Source organism: Leptidea sinapis, chromosome Z (genome assembly GCF_905404315.1).
Source record: "Leptidea sinapis chromosome Z, ilLepSina1.1, whole genome shotgun sequence".
Taxonomy (NCBI): domain Eukaryota; kingdom Metazoa; phylum Arthropoda; class Insecta; order Lepidoptera; family Pieridae; genus Leptidea; species Leptidea sinapis.
In genome coordinates this window covers 984,771-1,006,920 of record NC_066312.1, presented here as the reverse complement: position 1 = coordinate 1,006,920, position 22,150 = coordinate 984,771, and the positions used below count along the sequence as shown (strand labels likewise).

The following is a 22,150-nucleotide window of genomic DNA, read 5'->3' as shown; positions in this document are numbered from 1 at the left end:
GGAAAGCTATTCAATATGGCCTGCACGATTGTCACCCAAATGTTTATGTGGGAAAGTAACTGGGTGATAGCAGCACAGAGCACAAAGCAATTATATTCACATTTACACAACAAGTGTGTGAGCATCAAAGATATCTGAACGCGTTTTAATTATGCTTTTAGGGCTGGTGATGATGATTAATGAACACTGATAGCCGGAGAAGCCGTGGTCAAAGATCATATAAATATTAGAAACATTGAACAGTTTTTGTTACATTTAAGCGATATCCTTCACTTTTGGGATTAAATATACAAATTTAATTTGTATCAAAATTTATAGACGATGCGGGATTCGAACCCACGCACCTCGAGCTTCGAATTTGTTACAAATTACATTAACACAACTTTTTCATAACGCCAGCACGCGTGACGAAAACATAATTGCTCTATAATATTTATTGCCAACGCACCACGTCACTATATGCACAATCACAGAAATAAAAGTGTCAGTACACCGCGACTGCAATATTAACAAAGAGCTTGTCTTTCAGCAGACAGCAGGCCGGGCGCGGCGGCCAGCGGTACACACACCACGTGTCCGGCGGCTGCCGTGGCGACACGGCGGCGTCGCTGGCGTCCGCGGCCTCGCTGGACTCCTCGTCCAGCGCCACCGAGTCCCGCAGCGGCCGCGGGCTGGCGCGCTACTACCGGCAGGCGTGGGAGGAGCTGCACGAGGCGGCGGCGGCGCAGCGTCCCCCGCGGCGCTCCGCCCCCGCAACCGGCCCCGAGCCGGCCGCTGCGCCGCGCGACCCCCGCCGCCGACACCACCACCACCATCACCGCGACTACCATCCCCACCCACACCACAACCACAAGCCTGCCTACTGAACTCTCCCCGATTCATAAAGTCATATAGATCAATCACAATGAGACTGAACGTTTGACTGGGCGGCTAGTAGCGGCTAGTAGCGGCTAGTAGCGGCCAGTAGCGGCCAGTAGCGGCCAGAAGCGGCCAGTAGCGGCGAACCCGAGCCTCACAATAGTAGTCGGTCTCCCATCGACCTACAATAAACAACTAGAGTCACTATCACTCTCAAATTCACCCGAAGCAGAATTCTGCCTATTAGGCAGAGTCTGAACATAGACTTTGAACATTACTGCCACGGAGTAAGGAGCTAATTTGAATGAATTTTTTAATGTTATCTGTATAAGTAAATGTCAACGCCGCTCGGACATTCGAATGGGAGCCTAGTTGTTTCTAGTAAGTTCCACCTATTTCATCGATCAGCACTCCCTTAAATGTTGTATACTACTTTCTACATCACTACTAAAATATTTGACAAGTATCGCACTTCTGACTACTAATCATTTCTGAATTGTAACTGCATATTATTATTACAAAAAGTTTTGTAATAATATCACCAATAATATTGTATAGAGCCGCTTATTCCATATTTTTAAGACTGTAAGTAATTTCATCTACAAAATACAGCCTCGTAGATACGTCTACGTATCGAGCTGTCTGACGTAGCTTCAAATGAGAGAGTCTTTCATATTTTTCCTGTTTAAGTACATAAATAGGATATAATATGAATATTATAAAATAATTTCAATATAAGCATATTTAAGTTTAATTTTTAGCTTTAGTTTAAACAAGGCGCCGTCCCGCTCTGTCACTTCTTATATTTTGATATTAAGCTATTAAATTATGTTATATTCAGGTGAACTATTTAATTAATGATTTAAACTTAGATTAAGGATTGGTATCCGCTGCGCTCCAACTAGATACCGCACTTCCTAAGAACATTTTTTATTACGGCAACTATTAGATGCTTGTGTGCGTGACATCTTGACACTCAATCGCAATTTTCAAATTTTGTAACATACACTTCGTGTAATTTTACATTGAAATTAATAAAATACAAAATACTTACTGATGATTCCAGTGTCTTTCTTATTTCTTGTACAAAGTTTTACGTTTTTAGTTTAAATTATTACCTAGTTAAGTTTAACAGAACATGTGGCACGTCAACGTCACACATTGTTCGAAAGTTTCGTGTAGTAAAAGTTTTCGCACTTTGCGACTACGCCTGCGGTATCTACTTGGAGCGCAGCGGAGACCAATCATCAATCTAAGGATTTAAGTATGTAACTATAGATAATGGTAATGCAAAAAGTATATTATTATAAGTAGATATTTTTACGGTTTGTGACAAATGAACCTAAAATATTACCTGTAACACTATGATCGCCTTGATCTTTTCTTTCTAAATAGTATTTCATCGAAATTCTAAGATATTAATAAATATGTTGATACTTAATGAGACCATTACATAATCTGATGCCGGGACCACATATAACGAACGACGGAGGAAAATGATATGTAGCGACGCGAAGCAGAGAGCATATCATCAGACGCTGTTGTTATTTGTTTTGTGGTTAAAGATAAGATTGAAGTGAATCATTAAATAATTGATATGGTTTAGATGTGCATTTATTGGAGAGATACGTAGGTACTAAGTAATTATTTATAGGTTCATTATTATTCTGAAACAAGGTATTTTTAATGAAAGATAGCGATATTACCTACCTTATATTTTACCAAATTAATAATAAAATAATAATAATTTAATATTAATATAATATATGTAGATACATTTATGTAATAGACTTACCTATGTATAATAACAGTGAGAGTTAACATAGAGATGCGATGGCCGATTCGTAAGTTAACGACATCTTACGGATCAAACGTTTGGTACAAATATAGTTATAATATATAGATAGACATAGACCCTACGTAGATCTTTATTGATGCAATGTACCATTCAGATATCGACTATATACATAATATATTATTCAACATTACTGTCTATTTACAAAATAAATTCATATTAATTGTAAATCTCTGTAAATAAAATTAAAATTACTTTAATCAATGCGTTTGAGTCGAGGTGAGAGATCAATTTATTAATTTTTCATGTGCTCCTCTGTTTATTGTGACTGTTGATTGTCTGTCAGTTGGCGAACTTGATCCTTTCCTATGAAAAAGTATCGACACTTTTCCACTGGCGGATGGTTATGAGTAGTAACCATGAGACAATATATCGTCCAGTACGTCGCTTCCATAATGTCCATAAATATTACTTGTCGAAGCTCATATCTATGTATAAAGACGTCACCGTTTGACGTTCTGTTTAAATTTACGGCGCCTTCGGACGCGCTAGAAGTACCTTAAAAATTAAGAAACTTCTGGATCCAGCTGATACAAAGCCTCCTCCGGTATCACCACATCTTGTAAGCTTCTACACACTGTGCTTGATTTCTGAGATACGGGTTCGCTACCTTTTAATACAAAGGACCAAATATGTGAAAGGAGCATTAGAAGGTACTCTATCCTATGTATGTAGAGAACTACACTGCGGCTGCACCATACTTTCTGTATTAATTTTCACTTGAGTAATTCAAAACGGGTTCGTATCCTATTGCGACGCTAGCGAGGGTCAATATGTTGCTATGCAAATCACTGACCTCTATTATTTCCCACTGTATAAGCGGCTGTCAAAGTGCTTTTGCGCCTGTATTGATATTCGCCATTTTGGCGCTGTTAGCGAGAGTCTGCGGTACTAAAACCAGTAATGACAACCGCAGCTAAACAAACATCGATAGGAAAACTATTTACAAAAAAGTTGTTTCCTGAAGTATAAATAACACGGAAAACGACCGAAATTAATTTAATATTAAAAAATACATCAAAGTAATTTACGCTTCCCTCACAGCCATTTGTATTATACGTCAAAACTAGTTGTCTCGACGCTCGCGAGTGGCGCTTCAAATAGGCACATAAAATTGTGTCAAACATATGGAACAGCCTGTCGAGTGGTATTTATACAGGTCAGTGTATGCAAACACTAGAAAGCCTCTAACGACTACTACATACTTAGGTATTCGGAGTGCCTCACACGAGAAGGCCTATCAAAGATCAACGTGTTAAACTTGTCGTTGGCGCACAGAACTAAGTGTTATATTTACTTGTTTTTAATGCTTTTAGGATTAAATAATAACTTAATAATCATTTTTTATTTAAACAGAGCTAGCTGTACAACGCAGTTACTGATACATCGATATTAAGACAAAGATATATAAGCTAGGCTATTAATATTTAATTGTAATTGTATTTATCAAGTTAAATAATTGTACCTAATCGTAACTTAGCAATAAAGGATTGTGATAACTATTTATTTTTTTATATTCCCGCAACTTACGCACACACAACCTACCTTTAAAAATAATATAAGTATACCCATTGTTGATGTTAGAAACAATTAGGTACCTCTTACTCTTAAAACCATAAACTTTCAATATACTATCGTATATATGAACGAAGCGTGCAAAATAGAAGATATAAACAATCTCTAACGATACCAAAATAGGAAAGGAGAGCAAATCTGTTGTTACTGTAGCTAATTTCGTTTGACATGTGGTAAACAGTCAGCCACACTTCGAATTAGCCCCTTAGTATTATTAAGTATTAAACGAGCTAACGCACACATTGGCAAATCAAAATTGATCACGCATTATCGAGCTGTCAGATTGTCTATAAGCTATTAGGTACTGTCTTCATCATTATTGATTAGAACCTTCTTGGGTTTAGGCCTCCTCCAGCTTCTACCATGCCTCTCTGTCCATTGCTATATTTTTCAATAAGTATCCTGCTGTCGCGTGATTGTCTTCTATCCATCTTTTCACGTCCTATTCTCCTTTTTCCTATTGGTCCTTCCCAAATAGTTGCCTCTGAGGTCCATCTATTATCTCTACATCTTGCTGTATGTCCAGCCACCTTCCACTTCTGCTTCAGAGCGTAATGTAAGGCATCTACAACCTTTGCTTTTCGACGTATCCCTTCACTTTTTGCTTTTTGTTTTTAGTACGCATCTTTAAATTGCTTTCTGGCATGACACAAGTTTATTTTTAATTTTTATATTATACATCCACGTTTGGCATCCGTATGTGACAGTAGGTAGAACACAGCTATCTAAGACGGTTTTCTTTAGGTGGAGATGAAATTCTCCTTTTCGGATTTCCTTCAGGGACCAGAAATTTTTCCAGCTCATGTTAATACGGCGCTCAACCTCATGTTCGTCGTTTTTGTCTTCGAATGATAATTAATGTATACTGCATAAGTAAGTATATGTAGATTTTTACATATTTTAGCGGCTTTCCGTTCAAGTTAATAATGTTTGTGTGGCTGTTTGTCAATAATGTTGTTTTAGTTTCATTCATTTGAAGATCTACTTCTTTCTTCGCTTTCTGTGTTCAAAGTATTTGATATTTTTTCTTGTTTACTTGTTACTGCAAATAAAACAATATCATCCGTAAATCTGAGGTGAATAAGTCGATCTCGATTGATTTGGATCCAGTTGAGATTATCAAACATGTGTTGCATTACCATTATGAATAACTTAGGCGATAGAGGGTCTCCTTGTCACACTCCTCTGCAGAAACTATCCTGGCCTCGTGTCTCTAGTTTGACTTGGCTTACAGATGCTTTTTAGCACTTGTACATACTTTTCGTCTATGTGACATACAGATCTTCCAAAATAGCGTCATGGGAAACCGAGTCAAACGCTTTCGTGTAATCGACAAAGCGATATACAGTTTCCTGTTGAAGTCCTTGTATTTCTTTAACACTTTTTGCATTACTTGTATGTGGTCCGTTGTTGAAAATCCGAACCGAAATCCCGCTTGTTCTATCGGCTAGAGCTCATCGATTGCTGGACTTATCGGCTTTGTAAGATTGAAGTGAACAGTTTATACACACATGAGGCTTATAGGGCAATATCTCGGGGATCTCCCTTCTTGTAGGGAAGTATTATGTCTGACCATCGTAGGCGGGCTAGCAGGGCGGCTCCAGTTTTTAAGGCTGCGTTTTATATACCGTCGGAACCAGGGCTTTTATCTGCCATCAGAGTTTTTGGATATGTTTTGTGACTTCCGTAATATTCACTATGGGTTAATTGCTTGTGTCTGGAGGATTTCCCATTTTTGTATCGATTGTAGTTGTACAATATATGTACTGAGTTTGTTGATTTTTCGTTCATATTGCTCGAATACCTAATAATGTGCGTTCGTTACGTAATGACAACAACATTGTGCAGAAGCTAATAAATTCCAAGTATTTTACAATATTTTGGTGATACTCAACACGACACCTCACAAAATTGATAATTAATCATACTTAGCATCTGGATCTGTGGCATTAGCTTTCACAGTGAGATTTTTCAGGAACATTTTGTCACGCACAACCAACTAAATTGGTCTTCCTTGGGAAGTGTATCGCAGTGTACACCTCCCTAAATGACTGGCAACGCTCCTGTGATTCCTCCGGTGTTGCAGGGGTGTGTCGTCGGTGGTGATCACTTAACATCATGTCACCTGTATGCTTACTTATTTGTCCTCCCCTGGATAGAAAGTGTCGAAAGCGAACAGCACAAAATCAGTCTTTGGCTGCAAAATGGCACTTAATCAATGTTAATTTATTGGAATGTTAACACGAAACAAAGGTAGGCCACGTCAAATATGGCAAAATATTTTTTTATGACAATATGGGACGAGACGAGCAGGACGTTCAGCTGACGGTTATTCTGAGCGTCACTACCATTGCGCTCGTCACCTTGAGACACATTACTCCTTTGCGGCAGAAATAGGTGCCGTTGTGGTACCCATAATCTAGCCGGCATCCTGTGCAAAGGAGAACAACTGGTGAAATTAAACTAAGATGGAATTTACAATGCATTTATTATATAAACTGTAAATAAATCTATAAAAACTAAAGGTAGTTCAGGTCCTTGCATTAAACATAAAACTGACGAGATCCGACACCTCGGCAGTCAGCCCGGAAGCTGAATATGAGATATAATTGTAAAATAAAAATAACTTAATAAACTGATTGTGGATATAATTGAATATGGGCAAACAAGTCGGTAATACGACGGTAATATGATAATGCAAATAAATGTCAAGCGATTCAATTAACAAACAAAATTAATACTGATTTAAATACATACACCTATGTCATACACGATTATCGTATAAATTATAGCTTTGGAAAATAATTACATAGAGTGTGTTCCGATATGCACTGCGCAGTGCTATCACTGTAGAAAAATTCGTTCAGTTATGGACTGTCGCAGTACCCTAGGGAAATATATGACGTCATAAATCGCCACCATATTCTACTGTGAGCACTGGCGTTTTCGAGTTAAGGTACTCTTGATTACCTACTTTAAGTACTTTGATCACGTGGTCAGTTAAAACCGCTCGAGTGCCTAACGTTTACGGCTAATATTTTTAATTTGACAGTACTCCAACAACAGTTTTTTTTAATGAACTAGAAAAAGTTAATACACTAACTTGAATGCTACTTCAAAAAATGCGGCTGACAGTATAGGGGATTGCGTTCCGTTGTAAGTAGTAACGGTCGCGGTGTCACAGTAGACTAACATGACTACACGTCACTGTGTACAGTGTGTGGGTTGCAGTTGCAGTGCATAGCGGAACATACCCATAATGTGGTGATATAAAAATGACATGTGCCAGTTCAACGTAATAAGCATAATGATAGATATCAAATTAGATAGGTGCTCTTTGTTAAGATTTGGCAACCGTGTAAAGTTACTTCAATATTTTGTGCCCGTAGCTATACATTGACTGTTCGACATAAAACAAAACAGCAAAGGTAACCCTAAATACATAATATTATCTGAATCAATTCTGCACTCTGCTGGATAACAAACACTGTATCACCCCTTACATTCAAACATATTAATAATAATATCATAATATTAAATATATGAATGTGAGACAACAGCCAAATATAATTATTTATTACATATCTGTAGAAAGTGCACCTACCTGTTGTATTGGCGACTGGTTGCGATTATTATCTACTGCAATAACTTTAACTAACAAGCTTTACTTGTATCGTCTGAATACTTTATACAGGCTGGTTTCAACGTCGCCGACCAATTTATACGACTATTATATAATCTCTACTATACATGCGAAAAAAAAAATAGGAAAACTAGGTAAATAATATGTTCATTTGGACAATGCTCATAAAATGTTCCTTTACATGAATCAAATATATCTTTATCAAAACTATATGTATATGGACAGCCCACTTTGAACGTACATGGTCATTGGTGTAGCCACCAATACACTCATACAACTCATAACAGCACCCGCCTTACTATATGTCTAATTACTATATTATACTTGCTTACAACTTATTAATAGGTCATTAATTATAACAATATAAATCTGTATCGTCTCATTTGGCAAATCTAGCACACCTTGCGACCCGAGCAATAGGTAACTATATGTATAATATTATTCTCTTTACGAAGTGCGGCATATAAATATTATAATGTTATTAATATTTTAACACTTAATTATTTTTGATAAACTTATAGTAAAAATTAAATGGTATTTAACAAATAGGTACACTTTGATCAACTTTCTTCGTATTTTATACAATTAATTATTTACAACTTTTATTTTAAATATTGTACGTAGCTGTACTTATATGTAACACAATATATTGTATAATGAGAAAGCAGCGCTTTAAGTAAATAAAAAAAAATAAACAAAATATTGTGACAGTAAAAAAAAACAAAAAATACAAATTATTGTATGATTCTCGAAAAGTCACCTCACTACAACATCGACATAAAATTAACATATGTTTTTGACTTCTGACAGATGTTTGATCTGCGCCATGCGCGAACCTCGTGAGCGCCGATCCCGCCGTAACTTATTACATGAAGACAGCAAGCGTGCGCCGCACACGTCGCCCCGCCCGCGCCCGTGGCCCGTCTACGGTCCAGGGTGCGTTAACATTCAATCTCCCATGCTGTGGCTTTTGGTGTCGCGCCTCCTGCAGTGGAGAATAACTCTCAGACCATGAAATCACTTGAAACCTTATGAGCTAAAAATGATCTGCATCTGCTAACCCCTATATTCCTTACATATATTTCGCGAATTGAAAACATCTAACAAAGTTCAGATTATGTTTTTTATGTAATTTAATCAGTGTAATTCAGATTTAGAATCATGTAGGTGTAATTATGAATATGAGATACAGCAGCTTCATTCAGAACTCTCTAATATGAACAAAACCCAACAGAAAATAACTTATAAATATGATATGGCTCAAAAAGAGATAAGTGAACATGCTTTGGCAATGGATGAGCTTATTAAATCAAGTCAGCATAAACTAGAAACATTTGAATCGCTAGTGGCAAAAAACATATTTTGTGGGACACCGTCTCAAGCTTGCCAACAGCCGGAGCATGAGTCGCTTATACCTCAAGTGTAGAACCCTTGCATATCATTAGACATATCATTATTTCACAAAATCAAGAGTTACAAACCAATATCAAACATAAAACTATTATGTACAGTGATGAGATTGGAAAAGAAATTGGTTCACAACTGAATCTTAACTTTAAATATCTGTATGCCTGGGGCCACTTATTCCAATATTTTAGACAGAATTAAGACTTCTAAATTCAATTTAAATACAACAATAATAATTCTAATTGGTAGAAGAGGAAGAACTAAAAATAAGGATATTGCTAATTATTTGAAATTGCTTAGCAACTTAGATAATGTAAATAAAATAATTTTGTTTGGCTTACCATTCAGTCAGAGCTTGCCAGAACGAGAAAATAATCATAGACAAGTTAAATTTATACATGCATACCTTGACATGTCGTCATGGTCTTTTCCATTTTATGGACACCAATAAGTTTATTGGAAAGTATTTTTATTTGACTGAAGATAATTATTATCCTTCTAAATATTGTATTCGACAATTAGCACATGTGCTAAATTAATATCTTATTAACTTATGCAGTTCGGTGGACAGACACCTGCTTCTATTGAGCAGGTTAGTAGTACCTTTGGTATTACTAACCTGCTTAAACTGTGGAATATTTTCCAAACCATTTAAACTAGTTTATAAGACTATTTGAAATCTAATACAACAAAAAATAATAACTTGAATATAAAGCATAGCACACCCGTATTAGATAAATTTAATAATAAACATTTTATTAACTTGGTGCTTCAAAATATTCAGGGCTTGTCTGGGAAACACTTGGAAATTGAGTTTGTTTTTAAACAATAATGATATTGATATACTTTGTTTAACAGAACATTGGTTAAAAAGTCATCAGCTTATGTTTAATTTTGGCAAGCACCAGGTTTCTAGTTCGTTCAATAGACAAAATGCAATACACGGAGGCTCTCTAATACTGATTCATAACTGTTTAAGATATAAAGAACGTTCAGATATTGTGAGCCTGTCACTTGAACAAACTATATAGCCTGTATAGAGCTTGAGCAGCTTGTTGTAATAAGTGTATACTGACCACCAGCTGCATCATATGACATTTTTGAAAAAAATATGGATGAAGTTTTATTAAAATTAGTAATAAAAATATTCTTGTTTGTGGAGATTTTAATGTCAATTTATTAGTTGAATCCAGCCTGAGCACTAAGCTAATATCCCTATTTCGATGCTATAATCTAGTAAATTTATTTTTGGAGCCAACTAGAATTACAGTGACTACATCAACCTGTCTTGATAATATATTTACCAATATTGTTCAACAGTCAAAGTCAATTATAAATAAATTAGAATCAGACCACTGTGGCCTACTAACCACTTTTAATTTTAATTATAGTAAACCTAAGTACAGTGTTAAATATGTACCTGTGAACACTAGTCGCCTAAATAATTTTAGATCAAATACTTTAATGAAGTTACCTAGTTTAAATTATTATGAGGACCCGAATGAAGTATATGATTCTGTTATTGATGTTATCAAAGGTGAATATAATGTTATATTTAAGCCAAAGTATATACAGAAAAATAAATCATTGTCTTTCAGTGATTGGGCAACGGTGGGAGTTCATATTAGCAGGAGGTAATTATATTCACTTTATGAGGAAAAATTGTATAATCACTCAGAAAGATTTGCTAACTATGTAAAAAATATTCAAAAATATTTAAACGCTCATGTATCTTAGCAAAATCAATGTATATAAGTAATAAAATTAAAAATATCTCAGATAAAATAAAATCAACATGGCAAGTAATAAACAGTGAGACTGGAAGAAACAAATCTCGCAGCTTAAATTTTAGTTTAAAAATAAATGATAAAATCTTGAATACAGACCAAGATGTTGCGGATGCTTTTGAAAGATTTTTTGCTGATATTCCAGTTTTCACCACCAAGGCCCTAAAGTCATCTGCCACTCTTGCTGAATCTATAATTATGTCTAATGTAAATGAATGTAAAATAGAGTTCAAATTCACTCATGTTACTTACAATGATGTAATGAAAGCCTTTAAATCAGTAGAATTGAAAAAGGTTGCTGATCTTGATGGCTTTTTCGTTAAAATAATTCACTCCATAGCTGATTGTATTGCTCCATACTTGGTTGTCATATTTAACTTATGTGTTGACAATGGTGTGTTTCTGATTTGATGAAACAGAGTAAAGTCATTCCATTATTCAAAGCCGGTAGTTCTTCTGACCCCACAAATTTTAGACCAATATCTATTCTACCGACGCTAAGTAAAATATTTGAAAAGCTTATTCTACAACAATTGCTTAATCATTTATATGGTAACAATTTAATGAGCACTAAACAATTTGATTTTACAAGGGGTCGCTCAACAACAGATGCTGGTGTTGAGCTTATTCAGCAAATTTTTGAAGCCTGGGATAATTGTCAGGATGCCGTTTATATTTTCTGTGATTTATCCAAGGCATTTGACTGTGTTCATCATGAAATCTTAATCAGAAAACTACATCATTATGGTAGCTAAAACTACATCATGACGTGAGCAATGCTACCTCCAAAGTAGTGGAATGGTTCACTACAAATAATCTCCTTCTTAATGAAAAAAAACCAAATGTATTTAATTTTCCATGCCTAATGTTAGGACAGGTTGACGCAAATATTGTAGTAAAAGACGATGAGTTGAAAGCTGTAGATACAACCGTATTCCTATGGAACACCTTAGATACCAAACTTCAGTGGGGTACGGATGAAAATCGCGAGGTTGGTCTACTTCAGCTATTTTCATAGTCTGATGACATACGGTACTTTACTTTGGGGACATGCTGCCGATGTTAACACCATTTTTACACTGCAGAAGCGAGCTATTTGTGCCATCTATAAATTAGGACCAAGAGTGTCACTAAGGGAAAAATTTAAGAAAGTAAAAGTTTTGACTTTGACATCGCAATACATACATGAAAACCTTGTTTATGTAAAAAAAAAATAATTCGTTTAAAAAAAATTGTGACACTCATAATGTCAATACTAGAAATAGGGATATTCTGTCTGTTCATGTAAGTCGACTTCAAAAAGTCACAAATTCATTCAGAGGTCTATGTATACGTTTTTATGATAAGGTCCCTGTTGACATTCAGAACTTACCTTTAAATGAATATAAATCAGTGGTAAAGAAAAAGTTGTATACAAAAGGGTACTATAAAATATCCGAATCTAAAGAACCCCTGGGACTGAGCTGCTGGGCTGTTACATGTCTGTCTTAGTTTGATAAACGTCATTATAGTTATATAATTTAAATATTAATATTGTTTCTGTTTTTAATCAATTTTAATAAGAATAATAATAATTATCATGAGATGTAATTTGAAACAAAATTGTAAGTAGAGATATTTAGTAAGTATTGCATAATATGTAGATGAACTTGAATTGTTTTGTTATTCGGTAGATTTCTCGGGACATGTATCGTCGTGCTCGCTTAAATGCCTCTGCTTGTGGCGGCGACGTGGGGCGGGTCCTTCCCTTCCCTAAAATATGGTCGAGGGAGGCGATGGCTGGTCCACGCGTCATGCTCGTGAACGGGTGCTACTCGTGGTGGCTGGATGGTCTTGTTAGCGGGAGGTCTGCTTGATGTATTTTTTATTATTATTATTTAGTCCCATCACCTTTGTTACGTGTCTCTTCCGGCGAAACACGTGTCGAATTGTTTTAAAAACAAATATTGGCGGAATTAACACTAAAGGAAACTTAAATAATTTTTATTATTATTATTTCCTTTAAAGTTAAAGTTATTATATATTTTATTTTATGAAATGTTCACATAATGCCTCTATTTATTTACGGTATGTGTGGATTGATGCATCTACTATACTCAATAACTCTTGTGTTTATAAGTATTAATTTCCTTTTTTTTCTTTTTTGACTTACTCGTGTAAGCCTTTCAGTTTTTGACATTTGAGTATTTTTTTGCGTCACTTTGCATAGATTGTAATTGCAATGATTTGTAAAACAATTAAAATGTAAATCTTGACATAAAAGAGTGGCAATGAGTTTCTTGCTACTTCTTCTCATTAGCTCAACCCTTTACGAAGTAGCGGAAAATTCAATAAGAAACATTTTTTTTTTTGACATTCATAAGTGTCATTTCCGTCATTTTTGAATTTGAATATGTTACCGTACTAATGACAGATACGAACCAAGTCCTGAGCAACATTGTACAAAGTACCATTAACTAAATACCCCTGGATAAACGACGTATTATTTCTGAGATTACTCTCGGTTTGAAAATAGATCAAAAAAGCTCAGTGTCCAGATCTTCACTAGAAATTTTCATCGAAGACAGAACTCTTGGTGTGCAGCAGTTTCGACCACATAGCTTTTTATAATGATATGTACCTCACATATCTAGTAACTATACACGCAATGGTTAAACCTCTATACCTATGGAAGAGAAGACAAACGAGCTCTCTTGTAACACTAGAGGAATCACAAGAGCGATGCCGACCTTATAAAACGTACAATAGACGAACATATGAATTGAAAAACGTACTAGGGGGCGGGATCTAAAATGTACCTATAAGAGTGTGCGTTGTGAGTGAGGGTTAAGAGATGGAGTACAATGACCGGTCTACCAAGGCTTGCGTGGATTTCGGTTCCTTGTGCGGGGATCACCGAAACAGGGTAACGAAACTAGGCGAAATATCTGGAAGTATCTGTTATGTAAGATTTTTTTATTTTTATTTTTATTTTTATTTATTTATATCATAAAATATACATCACTTATTTGCTAAAGTATTGTATAACAAAACATGGGCCAACGGAGATTTTATATTATTTAGGCAAGACAAAATGCTTCCTAAAGATAAACTGAAACAAGAAAAACAAAGTGACTACGTTTAACATTCAGTTTACTTACGTGTGTGTGTGTGTGGTTCGTGTGGGTATGTGGGGTATGTGTGGTTATGTGGAGTATGTGTGGGTATGTGTATATCTTATGTGGGGCATTTGGGTATTATGATGAGAATTTTATAGACAGAAATGTAATCACAACATTAGTTATTTTGACTGTCGTAATTGTTTGATGATATATATTTAACATTTTGGATGAATTTATTTTTGGTTACACGATGTCCACGACCAATCAGTACTCCCACTCCAATCGAGCTCTCTAACATTGCTCCGGAACTTAATCGCTTAATGTCTTCGACTTCTACACTAACAGTACTGACAAAAAACATAAAGGCAATTAACAAGATATTACAGACCTTAAAGCACAGAAAGCCGACATCGCTGAATTGAAATTGCTAAAGTCGGATATGATGGAGATGAAAGCATTACTGGAATTCATACACCACTTTGTTGAAGCGCTTTTATCAAAAATTTCCTATATTGACCGCGAGGTTCAAGAGCCATGCATTATAAAATATGAAGTCAGTAATCCTAAAAAACAATATGAAGAAATTCGAATAGGTATTAATAGAATGAAAGAGCTAGACTTAATAAACTGGATTTTAAAAGTGTTACTTTATAAAAACAATGAGAACCTCTTTTCTTTAAAATCGGCTTAAACATCCTATAATCAAAGATCAATTAAATTATATCGAAAGAGTTGCAATGCGTAATGATAAACAGAACAAATACATTATTGTTTCAGTGCATAATCAATATGTTAAAGATGATTTAATCGCACGAATAACTATTAAACCACTAATCAGTAATAATAGTTGTTGTTACCTCTATTAGGGACTTGGGAGTTTTATTTGACTCGAAATTACTATTGAACCAACATGTATATATTAAAGTTAGCATGTAAAGAATTAGGCTTTGATTTACCCACTTGATCGGACATAGAGTCAATGAAAACTACAAAAATATTATACTGCACCTATGTAAGAAATCACTTAGAATAAATACCCTAAAAAGGTTTGGAACCCCGATACAGTATATTACATTATATTATTATTATAAAACAAAAGTATTACGTTATTCAAAAGAATTGATAAAAAACGTTTGTGTGGTAAAGGTTACCTACTATAACAAAAATGACTTTCTTAATGATACCACAGATTGGGAATGGAGCGACCGCCCTCAGTCTATTAAATAATAAGTTTAATTGTACAATGTTACTTTAATTGTACAACATATTTTTTGATGAAAAAAAAGCCCGCTAAGTTTGTTGCGCCCGTTCTTCTCAGACCTGAGGCATTCATTTTGGAATGGGTGTTAGTTTTCTGACTTTCAATAAGTGATGTCACATCCTATTTTGAATAAAAATATTTGAATTTGAATTTGTAAGTGTTCCAATTATAATATAATTATAAAGTAAATGCGCGGGTACCTGTGGGCCGCAAGCAGCGCGCGATGTGCCGCCTGTTGCGCGGACACCTGGACGATCTCGGCCACGGCGGCTGCCTGATGCTCCGCTGTGGCCAAACATACACAAAAAAAGATCAAATTGGCTGAAGTCTTCCTCACATTTAACAGTTATTAAACCAATAATAACGCCGCCGTGACAGTTATATTTTATGTATACTGGCCTTCTGTTTGTGGTGTGTTAGGTTAGCCCGTTGTAAGCACGGGTAATGTAACGATTTAATCAAGCACTTAAAAAACAATTTTTTTTTTATACAAATATTGATCGAGGGCTAAAAACAAAGAAACATGTTGAGGACAGGATTACTTGACTCTTAAGTTAGAGTTCCCGAGAACTCTAACTTAAGAGACGAGAGATAGATCCGTCAATTACATAGGCTGCACTAAAAGTATCGGGAATGGAATATTTCCACTGTTCCTGTCATATTAAAATCTTTTTAATTGAAAAATCCTTGGTTATAAAAATCGAATACCATTTATTTATTTAAAAAAAAGATTCTCGGTCTTGTCAAACTTGTTTATTCGTTGAGAAAATGGAATTGACTCCAGAAAATTCTAGAGCGATGTTTTATTATGACTTTCAAAGTGGTTTAACACAAAAACAGTGTGTTGACCAGATGATTTCTGCATTTGGTGATGAAGCCCCATCCAAAACCACAATTTATCGCTGGTTTGCTGAATTTCAACTTGGACGTGTCAAGCTCAGTGATGATCCCCGTCAAGGTCGTCCAAAAACTGCAGTCACCAAAGAAAACGTTGATGCTGTGCGTAAGCTGATTGAGGAAGATCGACATGTGACATACCGCGAAATTCAGGCAACTTTAAACATTGGCATGAGTCAAATACAAATAATCTTGCATGAACAATTGGATGTAAAAAAGTTGTTTTCCCGATGGATACCGCATTTGCTCTGTGAAGAGCAAAAAGCGGCTCGCGTTACTTGGTGCATCAGAACTCTCGAAAGATTACACGCAGGTTCCTCAAATGCTCTATACAACATCGTATTAGGTGACGAATCCTGGATATACGCGTACGAACCCGAAACAAAAAACCAGTCACGAGTTTGGGTGTTTGAAAATGAGTTAAAGCCAACAAAAATTCTTTCACGGAGTGTTGCAAAAAAAATGGTGGCCACGTTTGTCTCCGAAACCGGCCATGTTGCGACTATTCCTCTTGAGGGTAATAATAAAGAACGGTTAATACAGAATGGTATGCTAGCATTTGTTTGCCACAGGTCGTTTCTGAACTCCGTAAAGAGAACTCCAACCGCCGCATCATACTCCATCACGACAAAGCGAGTTCTCACACCGCGCACAGAACAAAAGAGTTTTTAGAGCAAGAAAACATAGAATTATTAGACCATCCGCCGTACAGCCTCGACCTAAGCCCTAATGATTTCCATACTTTCCCTAAAATAATGAATAAATTGCGTGGTCTGAGATTTTCATCACCTGAAGAAGCTACAAAACGGCCATTTTGGAGACCCCAACTTCCGAATGGAATGGTTGCTTCAATGATTGGTTCCATCGTATGGAAAAAATGTGTCAAGTTTCGAGGAGAATACTTCGAAAAGCAATAAATACATTTTTAAATAGTAATGTTGTGTCACTTCCTTGATTCCCGAAATTTTCAGTGCCGCCCTCGTAGCAGTCAATAAGAACAAGGTTCAAGACGAAGTTATGATTGTAACTTGTAGGTTTATAGTAGGATTGAGTGTTGCGTACTCCACGCCCGTGACGATGCATGCGCCGCCCTCCCAGCAAGAATTACAATTAAAGAGATGGTATTATGTTTTTAATAAATAAAATAAAAAATGTCATAATCATAAGGTCGGTCTTTAAAAATATTATTTAATTCATAGAATATTTTGATATTGATCACTGTATATTGTGTCGTTACAAGTTCATCATTATATATGGGATAAATACAAAGTATACAAATAGTCGAATCCACGTCTTTTAAGTTAGAAAACAAGTTGTTCCACAAAAAAACTGAAATATCACACAAATTTGACAGTACTAAAAATTAATAAATAAGTTTCTTAGAAAAGTGCTAAAGCTGAATGTGTTTCTAATAAAACCTTGCGTGAAATGTGTTTTTTCGTAGTGTAATAATATTTAAAATGATTTTAGAAATGTGCAATCATCATCATTATCATCATCATCATCAGCCGGAAGACGTCCACTGCTGGACAAAGACCTCCCACAAAGATTTCCACGACAATCGGTCCTGCGCTGCCTTCATTCAACGTATTCCGGCGATCTTCACCAGATCATCGGTCCATCTTGTGGGTGGCCTACCAACACTGGTACGTGGTAGCCATTCGAGGACTTTACTGCCCCAACGGCCATCTGTCCGTCGAACTATGTGCAATATACATTGTTAACTGAGTCTTTAAATTCACTATAACCCGTTTATTTTAATATTTGTTAACGAATAGATGGTAATATGAAAATATAAGAAAATTGTGACTTTGGACTAAAAATATTATAATAAACTTTAAAAATATAAATTTAGTTTAGTCAATTAGGAATAAGTAAGCACATGAAATTCTTTTAAATTTTTTTAAAAATTAATAAAAACATAATCCGCAAATAGGAAGAGGTAAAAACCGAAAAATGGAAAAATTTGTAGCAGTTTTTTGGACGTTTCTTAAATAGTTGTCTGCCAGCATCCAAGACATTTAGAAATTGTAAAAGAATTATTAAAGCAAAAGTTCCAAATGATTAATCGCAAAGAATATTACGAGGAGTTGGTGTAATTATAATATGAAAAGAAAGATGAAATGAAAGCGGTGATATCGACATTGACTATGGCGAGTAGCTTTAACATGCACCACTAAGGTGACCAAAGAAAGACAAGCGAGTCTCCTCAGTGTGGGCTCATCCCTGGCCTCGTCTCTCGCCCGCCGCTGCGCCACCAACCGCGCCCACCGCGCCTCGAACCACAGCTGCATCGTGTCACGTGTCAATATATAATACGGTACCCGAGAGGGGGCGCGCTAGTCGTCGTTCTAGCCGTGCGAGTCTCCTCGCTGCGGGCTCATCCCTGGCCTCGTCTCTCGCCCGCCGCTGCGCCACCAACCGCGCCCACCGCGCCTCGAACCACAGCTGCATCGTGTCACGTGTCAATATATAATACGGTACCCGAGAGGGGGCGCGCTAGTCGTCGTTCTAGCCGTGCGAGTCTCCTCGCTGCGGGCTCATCCCTGGCCTCGTCTCTCGCCCGCCGCTGCGCCACCAACCGCGCCCACCGCGCCTCGAACCACAGCTGCATCGTGTCACGTGTCAATATATAATACGGTACCCGAGAGGGGGCGCGCTAGTCGTCGTTCTAGCCGTGCGAGTCTCCTCGCTGCGGGCTCATCCCTGGCCTCGTCTCTCGCCCGCCGCTGCGCCACCAACCGCGCCCACCGCGCCTCGAACCACAGCTGCATCGTGTCACGTGTCAATATATAATACGGTACCCGAGAGGGGGCGCGCTAGTCGTCGTTCTAGCCGTGCGAGTCTCCTCGCTGCGGGCTCATCCCTGGCCTCGTCTCTCGCCCGCCGCTGCGCCACCAACCGCGCCCACCGCGCCTCGAACCACAGCTGCATCGTGTCACGTGTCAATATATAATACGGTACCCGAGAGGGGGCGCGCTAGTCGTCGTTCTAGCCGTGCGAGTCTCCTCGCTGCGGGCTCATCCCTGGCCTCGTCTCTCGCCCGCCGCTGCGCCACCAACCGCGCCCACCGCGCCTCGAACCACAGCTGCATCGTGTCACGTGTCAATATATAATACGGTACCCGAGAGGGGGCGCGCTAGTCGTCGTTCTAGCCGTGCGAGTCTCCTCGCTGCGGGCTCATCCCTGGCCTCGTCTCTCGCCCGCCGCTGCGCCACCAACCGCGCCCACCGCGCCTCGAACCACAGCTGCATCGTGTCACGTGTCAATATATAATACGGTACCCGAGAGGGGGCGCGCTAGTCGTCGTTCTAGCCGTGCGAGTCTCCTCGCTGCGGGCTCATCCCTGGCCTCGTCTCTCGCCCGCCGCTGCGCCACCAACCGCGCCCACCGCGCCTCGAACCACAGCTGCATCGTGTCACGTGTCAATATATAATACGGTACCCGAGAGGGGGCGCGCTAGTCGTCGTTCTAGCCGTGCGAGTCTCCTCGCTGCGGGCTCATCCCTGGCCTCGTCTCTCGCCCGCCGCTGCGCCACCAACCGCGCCCACCGCGCCTCGAACCACAGCTGCATCGTGTCACGTGTCAATATATAATACGGTACCCGAGAGGGGGCGCGCTAGTCGTCGTTCTAGCCGTGCGAGTCTCCTCGCTGCGGGCTCATCCCTGGCCTCGTCTCTCGCCCGCCGCTGCGCCACCAACCGCGCCCACCGCGCCTCGAACCACAGCTGCATCGTGTCACGTGTCAATATATAATACGGTACCCGAGAGGGGGCGCGCTAGTCGTCGTTCTAGCCGTGCGAGTCTCCTCGCTGCGGGCTCATCCCTGGCCTCGTCTCTCGCCCGCCGCTGCGCCACCAACCGCGCCCACCGCGCCTCGAACCACAGCTGCATCGTGTCACGTGTCAATATATAATACGGTACCCGAGAGGGGGCGCGCTAGTCGTCGTTCTAGCCGTGCGAGTCTCCTCGCTGCGGGCTCATCCCTGGCCTCGTCTCTCGCCCGCCGCTGCGCCACCAACCGCGCCCACCGCGCCTCGAACCACAGCTGCATCGTGTCACGTGTCAATATATAATACGGTACCCGAGAGGGGGCGCGCTAGTCGTCGTTCTAGCCGTGCGAGTCTCCTCGCTGCGGGCTCATCCCTGGCCTCGTCTCTCGCCCGCCGCTGCGCCACCAACCGCGCCCACCGCGCCTCGAACCACAGCTGCATCGTGTCACGTGTCAATATATAATACGGTACCCGAGAGGGGGCGCGCTAGTCGTCGTTCTAGCCGTGCGAGTCTCCTCGCTGCGGGCTCATCCCTGGCCTCGTCTCTCGCCCGCCGCTGCGCCACCAACCGCGCCCACCGCGCCTCGAACCACAGCTGCATCGTGTCACGTGTCAATATATAATACGGTACCCGAGAGGGGGCGCGCTAGTCGTCGTTCTAGCCGTGCGAGTCTCCTCGCTGCGGGCTCATCCCTGGCCTCGTCTCTCGCCCGCCGCTGCGCCACCAACCGCGCCCACCGCGCCTCGAACCACAGCTGCATCGTGTCACGTGTCAATATATAATACGGTACCCGAGAGGGGGCGCGCTAGTCGTCGTTCTAGCCGTGCGAGTCTCCTCGCTGCGGGCTCATCCCTGGCCTCGTCTCTCGCCCGCCGCTGCGCCACCAACCGCGCCCACCGCGCCTCGAACCACAGCTGCATCGTGTCACGTGTCAATATATAATACGGTACCCGAGAGGGGGCGCGCTAGTCGTCGTTCTAGCCGTGCGAGTCTCCTCGCTGCGGGCTCATCCCTGGCCTCGTCTCTCGCCCGCCGCTGCGCCACCAACCGCGCCCACCGCGCCTCGAACCACAGCTGCATCGTGTCACGTGTCAATATATAATACGGTACCCGAGAGGGGGCGCGCTAGTCGTCGTTCTAGCCGTGCGAGTCTCCTCGCTGCGGGCTCATCCCTGGCCTCGTCTCTCGCCCGCCGCTGCGCCACCAACCGCGCCCACCGCGCCTCGAACCACAGCTGCATCGTGTCACGTGTCAATATATAATACGGTACCCGAGAGGGGGCGCGCTAGTCGTCGTTCTAGCCGTGCGAGTCTCCTCGCTGCGGGCTCATCCCTGGCCTCGTCTCTCGCCCGCCGCTGCGCCACCAACCGCGCCCACCGCGCCTCGAACCACAGCTGCATCGTGTCACGTGTCAATATATAATACGGTACCCGAGAGGGGGCGCGCTAGTCGTCGTTCTAGCCGTGCGAGTCTCCTCGCTGCGGGCTCATCCCTGGCCTCGTCTCTCGCCCGCCGCTGCGCCACCAACCGCGCCCACCGCGCCTCGAACCACAGCTGCATCGTGTCACGTGTCAATATATAATACGGTACCCGAGAGGGGGCGCGCTAGTCGTCGTTCTAGCCGTGCGAGTCTCCTCGCTGCGGGCTCATCCCTGGCCTCGTCTCTCGCCCGCCGCTGCGCCACCAACCGCGCCCACCGCGCCTCGAACCACAGCTGCATCGTGTCACGTGTCAATATATAATACGGTACCCGAGAGGGGGCGCGCTAGTCGTCGTTCTAGCCGTGCGAGTCTCCTCGCTGCGGGCTCATCCCTGGCCTCGTCTCTCGCCCGCCGCTGCGCCACCAACCGCGCCCACCGCGCCTCGAACCACAGCTGCATCGTGTCACGTGTCAATATATAATACGGTACCCGAGAGGGGGCGCGCTAGTCGTCGTTCTAGCCGTGCGAGTCTCCTCGCTGCGGGCTCATCCCTGGCCTCGTCTCTCGCCCG

General features: G+C 40.4%; 2 protein-coding genes and 1 long non-coding RNA gene across 3 annotated transcripts in view; 1 reads left to right on the top strand and 2 right to left on the bottom strand.

Moving 5' to 3' along the window:
• Window positions 1-4,397, top strand: part of LOC126978885 (uncharacterized) — a 39,103-nt gene extending 34,706 nt beyond the window's left edge. The window contains exons 10-11 of the mRNA XM_050827999.1: window positions 530-729; window positions 4,366-4,397. Of these exons, the coding sequence (XP_050683956.1) occupies window positions 530-729; window positions 4,366-4,397 (232 nt within the window). The remainder of the gene's footprint in view (window positions 1-529; window positions 730-4,365) is intronic.
• Window positions 4,398-6,759: 2,362 nt separating this feature from the next.
• LOC126978542 (uncharacterized) lies at window positions 6,760-11,851 on the bottom strand. Its single transcript, XR_007732636.1, has 2 exons — window positions 11,225-11,851; window positions 6,760-8,916 (listed from the first exon to the last, which is right to left on the bottom strand). It is a non-coding gene; the product is annotated as an uncharacterized LOC126978542 (long non-coding RNA).
• Window positions 11,852-12,440: 589 nt separating this feature from the next.
• LOC126978884 (uncharacterized) overlaps window positions 12,441-22,150 on the bottom strand; it is a 35,172-nt gene continuing 25,462 nt past the window's right edge. The window contains exon 11 of the mRNA XM_050827998.1: window positions 12,441-12,492. Coding sequence (XP_050683955.1) covers window positions 12,441-12,492 — 52 coding nt within the window. The remainder of the gene's footprint in view (window positions 12,493-22,150) is intronic.